General features: G+C 54.5%; 1 protein-coding gene across 3 annotated transcripts in view; it reads left to right on the forward strand.

Annotated features, from left to right (window-relative positions):
- Positions 1-17,395, forward strand: part of PKNOX1 (PBX/knotted 1 homeobox 1) — a 115,513-nt gene that overhangs the window by 44,543 nt on the left and 53,575 nt on the right. For all 3 annotated transcript variants that reach the window (XM_073564696.1, XM_073564694.1, XM_073564695.1), the window contains exons 3-5: positions 11,520-11,635; positions 13,276-13,447; positions 13,617-13,781. In XM_073564696.1, coding sequence (XP_073420797.1) covers positions 11,520-11,635; positions 13,276-13,447; positions 13,617-13,781 — 453 coding nt within the window. The remainder of the gene's footprint in view (positions 1-11,519; positions 11,636-13,275; positions 13,448-13,616; positions 13,782-17,395) is intronic.

Below are 17,395 nucleotides of genomic sequence, written 5' to 3' on the forward strand. Positions count from 1 at the left end.
CTGGGGGCGATGTTGTGAGAGCGATGCTCTGGGGGTGATGTTGTGATGACGATGCTCTACTGGGTGATGTTGTGAGGGTGATGTACTGCTGGGTGATGTTGTGAGGGCGATGCTCTGGGGGTGATGTTGTGAGGGCGATGCTGTGGGGGTGATGTTGTGAGGGCGATGTACTGCTGGGTGATGTTGTGAGAGCGATGCTCTGGGGGCGATGTTGTGAGGGCGATGGTCTGGGGGCGATGTTGTGATGGCGATGCTCTACTGGGTGATATTGTGAGGGCGATGCTCTGCTGGGTGATGTTGTGAGGACGATGCTCTGCTGGGTGATGTTGTGAGGGCGATGCTCTGCTGGGTGATGTTGTGAGGGCGATGCTCTGCTGGGTGATGTTGTGAGGGCGATGCTCTGCTGGGTGATGTTGTGAGGGCGATGCTCTGCTGGGTGAAGTTGTGAGGGCGATGCTCTGCTGGGTGGTGTTGTGAGGGCGATGCTCTGCTGGGTGATGTTGTGAGGGCTATGCTCTGCTGGGTGATGTCGTGAGGGCGATGCTCTGCTGGGTGATGTTGTGAGGGCGATGCTCTGCTGGGCGATGCTCTGCTGGGTGATGTTGTGAGGGCGATGCTCTGCTGGGTGATGTTGTGAGGGCGATGCTCTGCTGGGTGATGTTGTGAGGGCGATGCTCTGCTGGGTGGTGTTGTGAGGACGATGCTCTGCTGGGTGATGTGAGGGAGATGCTCTGCTGGGTGATGTTGTGAGGACGATGCTCTGCAGGGTGATGTTGTGAGGACGATGCTCTGCTGGGCGATGTTGTGAGGACGATGCTCTGCTGGGTGATATCGTGAGGGCGATGCTCTGCTGGGTGATGTTGTGAGGGCGATGCTCTGCTGGATGATGTTGTGAGGGAGATGCTCTGCTGGGTGATGTTGTGAGGACGATGCTCTGCAGGGTGATGTTGTGAGGACGATGCTCTACTGGGTGATGTTGTGAGGACGATGCTCTGCTGGGTGATGTTGTGAGGGCGATGCTCTGCTGGGTGATGTTGTGAGGGCGATGCTCTGCTGGGTGATGTCGTGAGGGCGATGCTCTGCTGGGTGATGTTGTGAGGGCGATGCTCTGCTGGATGATGTTGTGAGGGCGATGCTCTGCAGGGTGATGTGATTGCGATGCTCTGCTGGGTGATGTTGTGAGGGCGATGCTCTGCTGGGTGGTGTTGTGAGGGCGATGCTCTGCTGGGTGATGTTGTGAGGGCGATGCTCTGCTGGATGATGTGAGGGCGATGCTCTGCAGGGTGATGTGATTGCGATGCTCTGGGTGCGATGTTGTGAGGGCGATGCTCTGCTGGGTGATGTGAGTGCGATGCTCTGCAGGGTGATGTTGTGAGGGCGATGCTCTGCTGGATGATGTTGTGAGGGCGATGCTCTGCTGGGTGATGTTGTGAGGGCGATGCTCTGGGGGTGATGTTGTGAAGGCGATGCTCTGCTGGGTGATATTGTGAGGGCGATGCTCTGCTGGGTGATGTGATTGCGATGCTCTGGGTGCGATATTGTGAGAGCGATGCTCTGCTGGGTGATGTTGTGAGAGCGATGCTCTGCTGGATGATGTTGTGAGGGCGATTCTCTGGGGGTGATGTTGTGAGGGCGATGCTCTGGGGGTGATGTTGTGAGGGCGATGCTCTGCTGGGTGATGTTGTGAGGGCGATGCTCTGGGGGTGATGTTGTGAAGGCGATGCTCTGCTGGGTGATATTGTGAGGGCGATGCTCTGCTGGGTGATGTGATTGCGATGCTCTGGGTGCGATGTTGTGAGGGCGATGCTCTGCTGGGTGATGTGATTGCGATGCTCTGGGTGCGATATTGTGAGAGCGATGCTCTGCTGGGTGATGTTGTGAGAGCGATGCTCTGCTGGATGATGTAGTGAGGACGATGCTCTGCTGGGTGATGTTGTGAGGGCGATGCTCTGCTGGGTGATGTTGTGAGGGCGATGCTCTGCTGGGTGATGTGAGTGCGATGCTCTGCAGGGTGATGTGATGAGGGCGATGCGCTGCTGGGTGATGTTGTGAGGGCGATGCTCTGCTGGGTGATGTGATTGCGATGCTCTGCAGGGTGATGTTGTGAGAGCGATGCTCTGCTGGGTGATGTTGTGAGGGCGATGCTCTGCTGGGTGATGTGATTGCGATGCTCTGCACGGTGATGTTGTGAGAGCGATGCTCTGCTGGGTGATGTTGTGAGGGCGATGCTCTGCTGGGTGATGTTGTGAGGGCGATGCTCTGCTGGGTGATGTTGTCAGGGCGATGCTCTGCTGGGTGATGTGAGGGCGATGCTCTGCTGGGTGATATTGTGAGGGCGATGCTCTGCTGGATGATGTTGTGAGGGCGATGCTCTGCTGGGTGATGTTGTGAGAGCGATGCTCTGCTGGGTGATGTTGTCAGGGCGATGCTCTGCTGGGTGATGTGAGTGCGATGCTCTGCAGGGTGATGTGATGAGGGCGATGCGCTGCTGGGTGATGTTGTGAGGGCGATGCTCTGCTGGATGATGTTGTGAGGGCGATGCTCTGCAGCGTGATGTTGTTAGGGCGATGCTCTGCTGGGTGATGTTGTGAAGGCGATGCTCTGCTGAGTGATGTTGTGAGGGCGATGCTCTGCTGGGTGATGTTGTGAGAGCGATGCTCTGCTGGGTGATGTTGTGAGAGCGATGCTCTGCTGGGTGATGTTGTGAGAGCGATGCTCTGCTGGGTGATGTTGTGAGAGCGATGTTCTGGGGGTGGTGATGTGAGAGTGATGCTCTGGGGGTGATGTGAGGGCGATGCTCTGGGGGCGATGTGTTTGGGGGATACTCTGCTGGGTGATGTTGTGAAAGCGATGCTCTGCTGGGTGATGTGAGGGCGATGCTCTGGTGGGTGATATGAGGGCGATGCTCTGCTGGGTGATATGAGGGCGATGCTCTGCAGGGTGATGTGAGGGCGATGCTCTGCTGGGTGATGTTGTGAGGGCGATGTACTGCTGGGTGATGTTGTGAGAGCGATGCTCTGCTGGGTGATATTGTGAGGGCGATACTCTGCTGGGTGATGTGAGGGCGATGCTGTGCTGGGTGATGTTGTGAGGGCGATGCTCTGCAGAATGATGTTGTGATGGCGAAGCTCTACTGGGTGATGTTGTGAGGGCGATGTACTGCTGGGTGATGTGAGAGCGATGCTCTGGGGGCGATGTTGTGAGGGCGATGGTCTGGGGGCGATGTTGTGATGGCGATGCTCTACTGGGTGATGTTGTGATGGCGATGCTCTGCGGGTGATGTTGTGAGGGCGATGCACTGGGGGCGATGTTGTGAGAGCGATGCTCTGGGGGTGATGTTGTGATGACGATGCTCTGCTGGGTGATATTGTGAGGGCGATGCTCTGCTGGGTGATGTGATTGCGATGCTCTGGGTGCGATGTTGTGAGGGCGATGCTCTGCTGGGTGATGTGATTGCGATGCTCTGGGTGCGATATTGTGAGAGCGATGCTCTGCTGGGTGATGTTGTGAAGGCGATGCTCTGCTGGGTGATATTGTGAGGGCGATGCTCTGCAGGGTGATGTGATTGCGATGCTCTGCTGGGCAATGTTGTGAGAGCGATGCTCTGCTGGGCGATGTTGTGAGAGCGATGCTCTGCTGGATGATGTTGTGAGGGCGATTCTCTGTTGAGTGATGTTGTGAGGGCGATGCTCTGCTGGGTTATGTGATTGCGATGCTCTGCTGGGTGATGTTGTGAGGGCGATGCTCTGCTGGGTGATTTTGTGAGGGCGATGCTCTGGGGGTGATGTGAGGGCGATGCTCTGCTGGGTGATGTTGTGAGGGCGATGCTCTGGGGGTGATGTGAGGGCGATGCTCTGCTGGGTGATATTGTGATTGCGATGCTCTGGGAGCAATATTGTGAGAGCGATGCTCTGCTGGGTGATGTTGTGAGAGCGATGCTCTGCTGGGTGATGTTGTGAGGACGATGCTCTGCTGGGTGATGTGATTGCGATGCTCTGCAGGGTGATGTTGTGAGAGCGATGCTCTGCTGGGTGATGTTGTGAGGGCGATGCTCTGCTGGGTGATGTGATTGCGATGCTCTGCAAGGTGATGTTGTGAGGGCGATGGTCTGGGGGCGATGTTGTGATGGCGATGCTCTACTGGGTGATATTGTGAGGGCGATGCTCTGCTGGGTGATGTTGTGAGGGCGATGCTCTGCTGGGTGATGTGATTGCGATGCTCTGCAGGGTGATGTTGTGAGAGCGATGCTCTGCTGGGTGATGTTGTGAGGGCGATGCTCTGCTGGGTGATGTGATTGCGATGCTCTGCAAGGTGATGTTGTGAGAGCGATGCTCTGCTGGGTGATGTTGTGAGGGCGATGCTCTGCTGGGTGATGTTGTGAGGGCGATGCTCTGCTGGGTGATGTTGTGAGGGCGATGCTCTGCTGGGTGATGTTGTGAGGACGATGCTCTGGGGGTGATATTGTGAGGGCGATGCTCTGCTGGGTGATGTTGTGAGGGCGATGCTCTGCTGGGTGATGTTGTCAGGGCGATGCTCTGCTGGGTGATGTGAGGGCGATGCTCTGCTGGGTGATATTGTGAGGGCGATGCTCTGCAGGGTGATGTGATGAGGGCGATGCGCTGCTGGGTGATGTTGTGAGGGCGATGCTCTGCTGGATGATGTTGTGAGAGCGATGCTCTGCTGGGTGATGTTGTGAGAGCGATGCTCTGCTGGGTGATGTTGTGAGAGCGATGCTCTGCTGGGTGATGTTGTGAGAGCGATGCTCTGCTGGGTGATATTGTGAGGGCGATGCTCTGCAGGGTGATGTTGTTAGGGCGATGCTCTGCTGGGTGATGTTGTGAAGGCGATGCTCTGCTGAGTGATGTTGCGAGGGCGATGCTCTGCTGGGTGATGTTGTGAGAGCGATGCTCTGCTGGGTGATGTTGTGAGAGCGATGTTCTGGGGGTGGTGATGTGAGAGTGATGCTCTGGGGGTGATGTGAGGGCGATGCTCTGGGGGCGATGTGTTTGGGGGATGCTCTGCTGGGTGATGTTGTGAAAGCGATGCTCTGCTGGGTGATGTGAGGGCGATGCTCTGGTGGGTGATATGAGGGCGATGCTCTGCTGGGTGATATGAGGGCGATGCTCTGCAGGGTGATGTGAGGGCGATGCTCTGCTGGGTGATGTTGTGAGGGTGATGTACTGCTGGGTGATGTTGTGAGAGCGATGCTCTGCTGGGTGATATTGTGAGGGCGATACTCTGCTGGGTGATGTGAGGGCGATGCTGTGCTGGGTGATGTTGTGAGGGCGATGCTCTGCAGAATGATGTTGTGATGGCGAAGCTCTACTGGGTGATGTTGTGAGGGCGATGTACTGCTGGGTGATGTTGTGAGAGCGATGCTCTGGGGGCGATGTTGTGAGGGCGATGGTCTGGGGGCGATGTTGTGATGGCGATGCTCTACTGGGTGATGTTGTGATGGCGATGCTCTGGGGGTGATGTTGTGAGGGCGATGCACTGGGGGCGATGTTGTGAGAGCGATGCTCTGGGGGTGATGTTGTGATGACGATGCTCTACTGGGTGATGTTGTGAGGGTGATGTACTGCTGGGTGATGTTGTGAGGGCGATGCTCTGGGGGTGATGTTGTGAGGGCGATGCTGTGGGGGTGATGTTGTGAGGGCGATGTACTGCTGGGTGATGTTGTGAGAGCGATGCTCTGGGGGCGATGTTGTGAGGGCGATGGTCTGGGGGCGATGTTGTGATGGCGATGCTCTACTGGGTGATATTGTGAGGGCGATGCTCTGCTGGGTGATGTTGTGAGGACGATGCTCTGCTGGGTGATGTTGTGAGGGCGATGCTCTGCTGGGTGATGTTGTGAGGGCGATGCTCTGCTGGGTGATGTTGTGAGGGCGATGCTCTGCTGGGTGATGTTGTGAGGGCGATGCTCTGCTGGGTGAAGTTGTGAGGGCGATGCTCTGCTGGGTGGTGTTGTGAGGGCGATGCTCTGCTGGGTGATGTTGTGAGGGCTATGCTCTGCTGGGTGATGTCGTGAGGGCGATGCTCTGCTGGGTGATGTTGTGAGGGCGATGCTCTGCTGGGCGATGCTCTGCTGGGTGATGTTGTGAGGGCGATGCTCTGCTGGGTGATGTTGTGAGGGCGATGCTCTGCTGGGTGCTGTTGTGAGGGCGATGCTCTGCTGGGTGGTGTTGTGAGGACGATGCTCTGCTGGGTGATGTGAGGGAGATGCTCTGCTGGGTGATGTTGTGAGGACGATGCTCTGCAGGGTGATGTTGTGAGGACGATGCTCTGCTGGGCGATGTTGTGAGGACGATGCTCTGCTGGGTGATATCGTGAGGGCGATGCTCTGCTGGGTGATGTTGTGAGGGCGATGCTCTGCTGGATGATGTTGTGAGGGAGATGCTCTGCTGGGTGATGTTGTGAGGACGATGCTCTGCAGGGTGATGTTGTGAGGACGATGCTCTACTGGGTGATGTTGTGAGGACGATGCTCTGCTGGGTGATGTTGTGAGGGCGATGCTCTGCTGGGTGATGTTGTGAGGGCGATGCTCTGCTGGGTGATGTCGTGAGGGCGATGCTCTGCTGGGTGATGTTGTGAGGGCGATGCTCTGCTGGATGATGTTGTGAGGGCGATGCTCTGCAGGGTGATGTGATTGCGATGCTCTGCTGGGTGATGTTGTGAGGGCGATGCTCTGCTGGGTGGTGTTGTGAGGGCGATGCTCTGCTGGGTGATGTTGTGAGGGCGATGCTCTGCTGGATGATGTGAGGGCGATGCTCTGCAGGGTGATGTGATTGCGATGCTCTGGGTGCGATGTTGTGAGGGCGATGCTCTGCTGGGTGATGTGAGTGCGATGCTCTGCAGGGTGATGTTGTGAGGGCGATGCTCTGCTGGATGATGTTGTGAGGGCGATGCTCTGCTGGGTGATGTTGTGAGGGCGATGCTCTGGGGGTGATGTTGTGAAGGCGATGCTCTGCTGGGTGATATTGTGAGGGCGATGCTCTGCTGGGTGATGTGATTGCGATGCTCTGGGTGCGATATTGTGAGAGCGATGCTCTGCTGGGTGATGTTGTGAGAGCGATGCTCTGCTGGATGATGTTGTGAGGGCGATTCTCTGGGGGTGATGTTGTGAGGGCGATGCTCTGGGGGTGATGTTGTGAGGGCGATGCTCTGCTGGGTGATGTTGTGAGGGCGATGCTCTGGGGGTGATGTTGTGAAGGCGATGCTCTGCTGGGTGATATTGTGAGGGCGATGCTCTGCTGGGTGATGTGATTGCGATGCTCTGGGTGCGATGTTGTGAGGGCGATGCTCTGCTGGGTGATGTGATTGCGATGCTCTGGGTGCGATATTGTGAGAGCGATGCTCTGCTGGGTGATGTTGTGAGAGCGATGCTCTGCTGGATGATGTAGTGAGGACGATGCTCTGCTGGGTGATGTTGTGAGGGCGATGCTCTGCTGGGTGATGTTGTGAGGGCGATGCTCTGCTGGGTGATGTGAGTGCGATGCTCTGCAGGGTGATGTGATGAGGGCGATGCGCTGCTGGGTGATGTTGTGAGGGCGATGCTCTGCTGGGTGATGTGATTGCGATGCTCTGCAGGGTGATGTTGTGAGAGCGATGCTCTGCTGGGTGATGTTGTGAGGGCGATGCTCTGCTGGGTGATGTGATTGCGATGCTCTGCACGGTGATGTTGTGAGAGCGATGCTCTGCTGGGTGATGTTGTGAGGGCGATGCTCTGCTGGGTGATGTTGTGAGGGCGATGCTCTGCTGGGTGATGTTGTCAGGGCGATGCTCTGCTGGGTGATGTGAGGGCGATGCTCTGCTGGGTGATATTGTGAGGGCGATGCTCTGCTGGATGATGTTGTGAGGGCGATGCTCTGCTGGGTGATGTTGTGAGAGCGATGCTCTGCTGGGTGATGTTGTCAGGGCGATGCTCTGCTGGGTGATGTGAGTGCGATGCTCTGCAGGGTGATGTGATGAGGGCGATGCGCTGCTGGGTGATGTTGTGAGGGCGATGCTCTGCTGGATGATGTTGTGAGGGCGATGCTCTGCAGCGTGATGTTGTTAGGGCGATGCTCTGCTGGGTGATGTTGTGAAGGCGATGCTCTGCTGAGTGATGTTGTGAGGGCGATGCTCTGCTGGGTGATGTTGTGAGAGCGATGCTCTGCTGGGTGATGTTGTGAGAGCGATGCTCTGCTGGGTGATGTTGTGAGAGCGATGCTCTGCTGGGTGATGTTGTGAGAGCGATGTTCTGGGGGTGGTGATGTGAGAGTGATGCTCTGGGGGTGATGTGAGGGCGATGCTCTGGGGGCGATGTGTTTGGGGGATACTCTGCTGGGTGATGTTGTGAAAGCGATGCTCTGCTGGGTGATGTGAGGGCGATGCTCTGGTGGGTGATATGAGGGCGATGCTCTGCTGGGTGATATGAGGGCGATGCTCTGCAGGGTGATGTGAGGGCGATGCTCTGCTGGGTGATGTTGTGAGGGCGATGTACTGCTGGGTGATGTTGTGAGAGCGATGCTCTGCTGGGTGATATTGTGAGGGCGATACTCTGCTGGGTGATGTGAGGGCGATGCTGTGCTGGGTGATGTTGTGAGGGCGATGCTCTGCAGAATGATGTTGTGATGGCGAAGCTCTACTGGGTGATGTTGTGAGGGCGATGTACTGCTGGGTGATGTGAGAGCGATGCTCTGGGGGCGATGTTGTGAGGGCGATGGTCTGGGGGCGATGTTGTGATGGCGATGCTCTACTGGGTGATGTTGTGATGGCGATGCTCTGCGGGTGATGTTGTGAGGGCGATGCACTGGGGGCGATGTTGTGAGAGCGATGCTCTGGGGGTGATGTTGTGATGACGATGCTCTGCTGGGTGATATTGTGAGGGCGATGCTCTGCTGGGTGATGTGATTGCGATGCTCTGGGTGCGATGTTGTGAGGGCGATGCTCTGCTGGGTGATGTGATTGCGATGCTCTGGGTGCGATATTGTGAGAGCGATGCTCTGCTGGGTGATGTTGTGAAGGCGATGCTCTGCTGGGTGATATTGTGAGGGCGATGCTCTGCAGGGTGATGTGATTGCGATGCTCTGCTGGGCAATGTTGTGAGAGCGATGCTCTGCTGGGCGATGTTGTGAGAGCGATGCTCTGCTGGATGATGTTGTGAGGGCGATTCTCTGTTGAGTGATGTTGTGAGGGCGATGCTCTGCTGGGTTATGTGATTGCGATGCTCTGCTGGGTGATGTTGTGAGGGCGATGCTCTGCTGGGTGATTTTGTGAGGGCGATGCTCTGGGGGTGATGTGAGGGCGATGCTCTGCTGGGTGATGTTGTGAGGGCGATGCTCTGGGGGTGATGTGAGGGCGATGCTCTGCTGGGTGATATTGTGATTGCGATGCTCTGGGAGCAATATTGTGAGAGCGATGCTCTGCTGGGTGATGTTGTGAGAGCGATGCTCTGCTGGGTGATGTTGTGAGGACGATGCTCTGCTGGGTGATGTTGTGAGGGCGATGCTCTGCTGGGTGATGTTGTGAGGGCGATGCTCTGCTGGGTGATGTGAGTGCGATGCTCTGCAGAGTGATGTGATGAGGGCGATGCGCTGCTGGGTGATGTTGTGAGGGCGATGCTCTGCTGGGTGATGTGATTGCGATGCTCTGCAGGGTGATGTTGTGAGAGCGATGCTCTGCTGGGTGATGTTGTGAGGGCGATGCTCTGCTGGGTGATGTGATTGCGATGCTCTGCAAGGTGATGTTGTGAGAGCGATGCTCTGCTGGGTGATGTTGTGAGGGCGATGCTCTGCTGGGTGATGTTGTGAGGGCGATGCTCTGCTGGGTGATGTTGTGAGGGCGATGCTCTGCTGGGTGATGTTGTGAGGACGATGCTCTGGGGGTGATATTGTGAGGGCGATGCTCTGCTGGGTGATGTTGTGAGGGCGATGCTCTGCTGGGTGATGTTGTCAGGGCGATGCTCTGCTGGGTGATGTGAGGGCGATGCTCTGCTGGGTGATATTGTGAGGGCGATGCTCTGCAGGGTGATGTGATGAGGGCGATGCGCTGCTGGGTGATGTTGTGAGGGCGATGCTCTGCTGGATGATGTTGTGAGAGCGATGCTCTGCTGGGTGATGTTGTGAGAGCGATGCTCTGCTGGGTGATGTTGTGAGAGCGATGCTCTGCTGGGTGATGTTGTGAGAGCGATGCTCTGCTGGGTGATATTGTGAGGGCGATGCTCTGCAGGGTGATGTTGTTAGGGCGATGCTCTGCTGGGTGATGTTGTGAAGGCGATGCTCTGCTGAGTGATGTTGTGAGGGCGATGCTCTGCTGGGTGATGTTGTGAGAGCGATGCTCTGCTGGGTGATGTTGTGAGAGCGATGTTCTGGGGGTGGTGATGTGAGAGTGATGCTCTGGGGGTGATGTGAGGGCGATGCTCTGGGGGCGATGTGTTTGGGGGATGCTCTGCTGGGTGATGTTGTGAAAGCGATGCTCTGCTGGGTGATGTGAGGGCGATGCTCTGGTGGGTGATATGAGGGCGATGCTCTGCTGGGTGATATGAGGGCGATGCTCTGCAGGGTGATGTGAGGGCGATGCTCTGCTGGGTGATGTTGTGAGGGTGATGTACTGCTGGGTGATGTTGTGAGAGCGATGCTCTGCTGGGTGATATTGTGAGGGCGATACTCTGCTGGGTGATGTGAGGGCGATGCTGTGCTGGGTGATGTTGTGAGGGCGATGCTCTGCAGAATGATGTTGTGATGGCGAAGCTCTACTGGGTGATGTTGTGAGGGCGATGTACTGCTGGGTGATGTTGTGAGAGCGATGCTCTGGGGGCGATGTTGTGAGGGCGATGGTCTGGGGGCGATGTTGTGATGGCGATGCTCTACTGGGTGATGTTGTGATGGCGATGCTCTGGGGGTGATGTTGTGAGGGCGATGCACTGGGGGCGATGTTGTGAGAGCGATGCTCTGGGGGTGATGTTGTGATGACGATGCTCTACTGGGTGATGTTGTGAGGGTGATGTACTGCTGGGTGATGTTGTGAGGGCGATGCTCTGGGGGTGATGTTGTGAGGGCGATGCTGTGGGGGTGATGTTGTGAGGGCGATGTACTGCTGGGTGATGTTGTGAGAGCGATGCTCTGGGGGCGATGTTGTGAGGGCGATGGTCTGGGGGCGATGTTGTGATGGCGATGCTCTACTGGGTGATGTTGTGATGGCGATGCTCTACTGGGTGATGTTGTGAGGGCGATGCACTGGGGGCGATGTTGTGAGAGCGATGCTCTGGGGGTGATGTTGTGATGACGATGCTCTACTGGGTGATGTTGTGAGGGTGATGTACTGCTGGGTGATGTTGTGAGGGCGATGCTCTGGGGGTGATGTTGTGAGGGCGATGCTGTGGGGGTGATGTTGTGAGGGCGATGCACTGGGGGCGATGTTGTGAGAGCGATGCTCTGGGGGTGATGTTGTGAGGGCGATGCTCTGCTGGGTGATTTTGTAAGGTTGCTCTGCGAGGTGATGCACCAGCCTCACTGCTTACCCTTCTTTCTCCTCTCTAGATTCAGGTTGTCACTCACTTTAAGACGGAGGAGGATGCGGTGAGCGCGGAGCCGTCCTCGCAGAGCCCGGGGATTGGAGACAGCCCTATGGAGACGGATAAGCAGGCCATATACAGGTGAGAAGAGGCCTCAGCAGTAGCACTATCACGGGTGGAATCCTTGGCTGTAGCGCCGTCACGGGTGGAATCCTCGGCTGTAACGCCCTCACGGGAGGAGGCCTTGACTGTAGTGCCCTCATGGGTGGAGGCCTCGACTGTAACCCCGTCACGGGTGGAATCCTTGGCTGTAGCGCCCTCACGGGTGGAAGCCCCGGCTGTAGCGCCCTCATGGGTGGAAGCGTCGGCTGTAGCGCCCTCACGGTTGGAATCCTTGGCTGTAGCGCTCTCCCTGGTAGAATCCTCGGCTGTAGCGCTCTCACGGGTGAAGGCCTGGTTTGTAGTGCGCTCACGGATGGAGACCTTGGCTGTAGTGTGCTAACGGGTGGAGGCCTCGGCTGTGGCACCCTCACAGGTGGAGGCCTCGGCTGTGGTGCCCTCACAGGTGGAGGCCTCGGCTGTGGCTCCCTCACAGGTGGAGGCCTCGGCTGTGGCGCCTTCACAGGTGTAGGCCTCGGCTGTGGCGCCCTCACAGGTGGAGGCCTCGGCTGTGGCGCCCTCTCTGATGGAGGCCTCGGCTGTGGCGCCCTCTCCGGTCGAGGCCTTGGCTGTAGCGCTCTCATGGGTGGATGCCTCGGTTGTGGCACCCTCACGGGTGGAGACCTCGGCTGTGGCGCCCTCACAGGTGGAGGCCTCGGCTGTGGCGCCCTCTCGGGTGGAGGCCTTGGCTGTAGCGCCCTCACGGGTGGAGGCCTCGGCTGTGGCGCCCTCACAGGTGGATGCCTCGGCTGTGGTGCCCTCTCGGGTGGAGGCCTTGGCTATAGCGCCCTCACGGGTGGAGGGCTCGGCTGTGACGCCCTCACAGGTGGAGGCCTCGGCTGTGGCGCCCTCTCGGGTGGAGGCCTTGGCTGTAGCGCCCTCACGGGTGGAGTCCTCGGCTGTGGCGCCCTCACAGGTGGAGGCCTCGGCTGTGGCGCCCTCTCGGGTGGAGGCCTTGGCTGTAGCACTCTCACTGGTAGAATCCTCGGCTGTAGCGCTCTCACAGGTGGAGGCCTCAGCTGTAGTGCGCTCACGGGCAGAGGCCTCAGATGTGGCGCCCTCATGGGTGGAGGCCTCGGCTGTGTCGTGCCCTCACAGGTGGAGGCCTCGGCTGTGGCACCCTCTCGGTTGGAGGCCTCGGCTGTAGCGCTCTCACAGGTGGAGGCCTCGGCTGTAGTGCGCTCACTGGTGGAGGCCTCAGATGTGGCACCCTCATGAGTGGAGGCCTCGGCTGTGGTGCCCTCACAGGTGGAGGCCTCAGCTGTGGCGCCCTCACAGGTGGAGGCCTCGGCTGTGGCGTCCTCATGGGTGGAGGCCTCGGTTGTATCGCCCTCACGGTTGGAAGCCTCGGCTGTAGCGCCCTCATGGGTGGAAGCCTCAGCTGTAGCGCCCTCATGGATGGAAGCCTCGGTTGTAGCTCCCACACGGTTGGAAGCCTCGGCTGTAGCGCCCTTATGGGTGGAAGCCTCAGCTGTAGCACCCTCATGGGTGGAAGCCTCAGCTGTAGCGCCCTCATGAGTGGAAGCCTCGGTTGTAGCGCCCTCACGGTTGGAAGCCTCGGCTGCAGCACCCTCACAGTTGGAAGCCACGGCTGTAGCGCCCTCTGCTTCTCTCGCCCGCAGGCACCCGCTCTTTCCTCTGCTCGCTCTGCTTTTTGAAAAGTGTGAAGGCTGCACTCAGGGGTCAGAGAGCACGACTTCCGCTAGCTTCGACCTGGACATAGAGACCTTCGTAAGGAGACAGCACAAGGAGGGGAAGGACTTCTTCTCTGAGGACCCCGAGACTGACAGCCTGGTGCGTAGCCCCCCATGGTCACCAGTCAGGATTGGACATATCTCTGGGGTCCTGTGGAGGGTGCAGTCAGCAGTGTGACCATCCGGACCCTCGTCAGTGACACCCATGTGGGGGGTCATGGGGCGCAGCCTCTGCTCTGCCCCGGTCACTTCTGTGCTGTTCTCTGCAGATGGTGAAGGCCATTCAGGTGCTGAGGATCCACCTCCTTGAACTGGAGAAGGTCAACGAGCTGTGCAAGGATTTCTGCAGCCGCTACATATCATGTCTGAAGACCAAGATGAACAGCGAAACTCTGCTGAGTGGGGACCCGGGGGGCCCGTACTCCCCGATACAGGTATATAATCACTGTATAATACACCGTACTCCCCGATACAGGTACATAATCATTGTATAATACAACGTACTCCCTGATACAGGTACATAATCACTGTATAAAACAACGTACTCCCCGATACAGGTACATAATCACTGTATAATACACCGTACTCCCCGATACAGGTAAATAATCACTGTATAATACAACGTACTCCCCGATACAGGTACATAATCACTGTATAATACAACGTACTCCCCGATACAGGTACATAATCACTGTATAATACACCGTACTCCCCGATACAGGTACATAATCACTGTATAATACAACGTACTCCCCGATACAGGTGCATAATCACTGTATAATACAACGTACTCCCTGATACAGGTGCGTAATCATTGTATAATACAACGTACTCCCTGATACAGGTACATAATCACTGTATAATACAACGTACTCCCCGATACAGGTACATAATCACTGTATAATACAACGTACTCCCTGATACAGGTGCGTAATCACTGTCTAATACACCGTACTCCCCGATACAGGTACATAATCAGCATATAATACACCGTACTCCCCGATACAGGTACATAATCAGCATATAATACACCGTACTCCCCGATACAGGTACATAATCACTGTATAATACAACGTACTCCCTGATACAGGTACATAATCACTGTATAATACAACGTACTCCCCGATACAGGTACATAATCACTGTATAATACAACGTACTCCCTGATACAGGTACATAATCACTGTATAATACACCGTACTCCCTGATACAGGTGCGTAATCACTGTCTAATACATCGTACTCCCCGATACAGGTACATAATCAGCATATAATACACCGTACTCCCCGATACAGGTGCGTAATCACTGTATAATACACCATACTCCCTGATACAGGTACATAATCAGTGTATAATACACCGAACTCCCCGATACAGGTACATAATCAGTGTATAATACACCGAACTCCCCGATACAGGTACAAAATCACTGTATAATACACCGTACTCCCCGATACAGGTACATAATCACTGTATAGTACACCGTACTCCCCGATACAGGTACATAATCACTGTATAATACACCGAACTCCCCGATACAGGTACAAAATCACTGTATAATACACCGTACTCCCCGATACAGGTACATAATCAGCGTATAATACACCGTACTCCCCGATACAGGTACATAATCATTGTATAATACAACGTACTCCCCGATACAGGTACATAATCAGTGTATAATACACCGTACTCCCCGATACAGGTGCGTAATCACTGTATAATACACCGTACTCCCCGATACAGGTACATAATCACTGTATAATACACCGTACTCCCCAATACAGGTACAAAATCACTGTATAGTACACCGTACTCCCCGATACAGGTGCGTAATCACTGTATAATACACCGTACTCCCCGATACAGGTACGTAATCACTGTATAATACACCGTACTCCCCGATACAGGTACATAATCAGTGTATAATACACCGTACTCCCCAATACAGGTACAAAATCACTGTATAGTACACCGTACTCCCCGATACAGGTGCGTAATCACTGTATAATACACCGTACTCCCCGATACAGGTACGTAATCACTGTATAATACACCGTACTCCCCGATACAGGTACATAATCAGTGTATAATACACCGTACTCCCCGATACAGGTACATAATCACTGTCTAATACACCGTACTCCCCGATACAGGTGCATAATCACTGTATAATACACCATACTCCCCGATACAGGTACATAATCAGTGTATAATACACCGTACTCCCAGATACAGGTACATAATCAGTGTATAATACACCGTACTCCCAGATACAGGTACATAATCAGCGTATAAAACACCGTACTCCCCGATACAGGTACATAATCACTGTATAATACACCGAACTCCCCGATACAGGTACATAATCACTGTATAATACACCGTACTCCCCGATACAGGTACATAATCAGCGTATAATACACCGTACTCCCCGATACAGGTACATAATCATTGTATAATACAGCGTACTCCCCGATACAGGTACATAATCAGTGTATAATACACCGTACTCCCCGATACAGGTGCGTAATCACTGTATAATACACCGTACTCCCCGATACAGGTACATAATCACTGTATAATACACCGTACTCCCCAATACAGGTACAAAATCACTGTATAGTACACCGTACTCCCCGATACAGGTGCGTAATCACTGTATAATACACCGTACTCCCTGATACAGGTACGTAATCACTGTATAATACACCGTACTCCCCGATACAGGTACATAATCAGTGTATAATACACCGTACTCCCCAATACAGGTACAAAATCACTGTATAGTACACCGTACTCCCCGATACAGGTGCGTAATCACTGTATAATACACCGTACTCCCCGATACAGGTACGTAATCACTGTATAATACACCGTACTCCCCGATACAGGTACATAATCAGTGTATAATACACCGTACTCCCCGATACAGGTACATAATCACTGTCTAATACACCGTACTCCCCGATACAGGTGCATAATCACTGTATAAAACAACGTACTCCCCGATACAGGTACATAATCACTGTATAATACACCGTACTCCCCGATACAGGTAAATAATCACTGTATAATACAACGTACTCCCCGATACAGGTACATAATCACTGTATAATACAACGTACTCCCCGATACAGGTACATAATCACTGTATAATACACCGTACTCCCCGATACAGGTACATAATCACTGTATAATACACCGTACTCCCCAATACAGGTACAAAATCACTGTATAGTACACCGTACTCCCCGATACAGGTGCGTAATCACTGTATAATACACCGTACTCCCCGATACAGGTACGTAATCACTGTATAATACACCGTACTCCCCGATACAGGTACATAATCAGCGTATAATACACCGTACTCCCCGATACAGGTACATAATCATTGTATAATACAACGTACTCCCTGATACAGGTACATAATCACTGTATAAAACAACGTACTCCCCGATACAGGTACATAATCACTGTATAATACACCGTACTCCCCGATACAGGTAAATAATCACTGTATAATACAACGTACTCCCCGATACAGGTACATAATCACTGTATAATACAACGTACTCCCCGATACAGGTACATAATCACTGTATAATACACCGTACTCCCCGATACAGGTACATAATCACTGTATAATACAACGTACTCCCCGATACAGGTGCATAATCACTGTATAATACAACGTACTCCCTGATACAGGTGCGTAATCATTGTATAATACAACGTACTCCCTGATACAGGTACATAATCACTGTATAATACAACGTACTCCCCGATACAGGTACATAATCACTGTATAATACAACGTACTCCCTGATACAGGTGCGTAATCACTGTCTAATACACCGTACTCCCCGATACAGGTACATAATCAGCATATAATACACCGTACTCCCCGATACAGGTACATAATCAGCATATAATACACCGTACTCCCCGATACAGGTACATAATCACTGTATAATACAACGTACTCCCTGATACAGGTACATAATCACTGTATAATACAACGTACTCCCCGATACAGGTACAT

The sequence above is a fragment of the Dendrobates tinctorius genome, unplaced genomic scaffold (genome assembly GCF_039654945.1).
Source record: "Dendrobates tinctorius isolate UK_male_01 unplaced genomic scaffold, ASM3965494v1 ptg000475l, whole genome shotgun sequence".
NCBI lineage: Eukaryota > Metazoa > Chordata > Amphibia > Anura > Dendrobatidae > Dendrobates > Dendrobates tinctorius.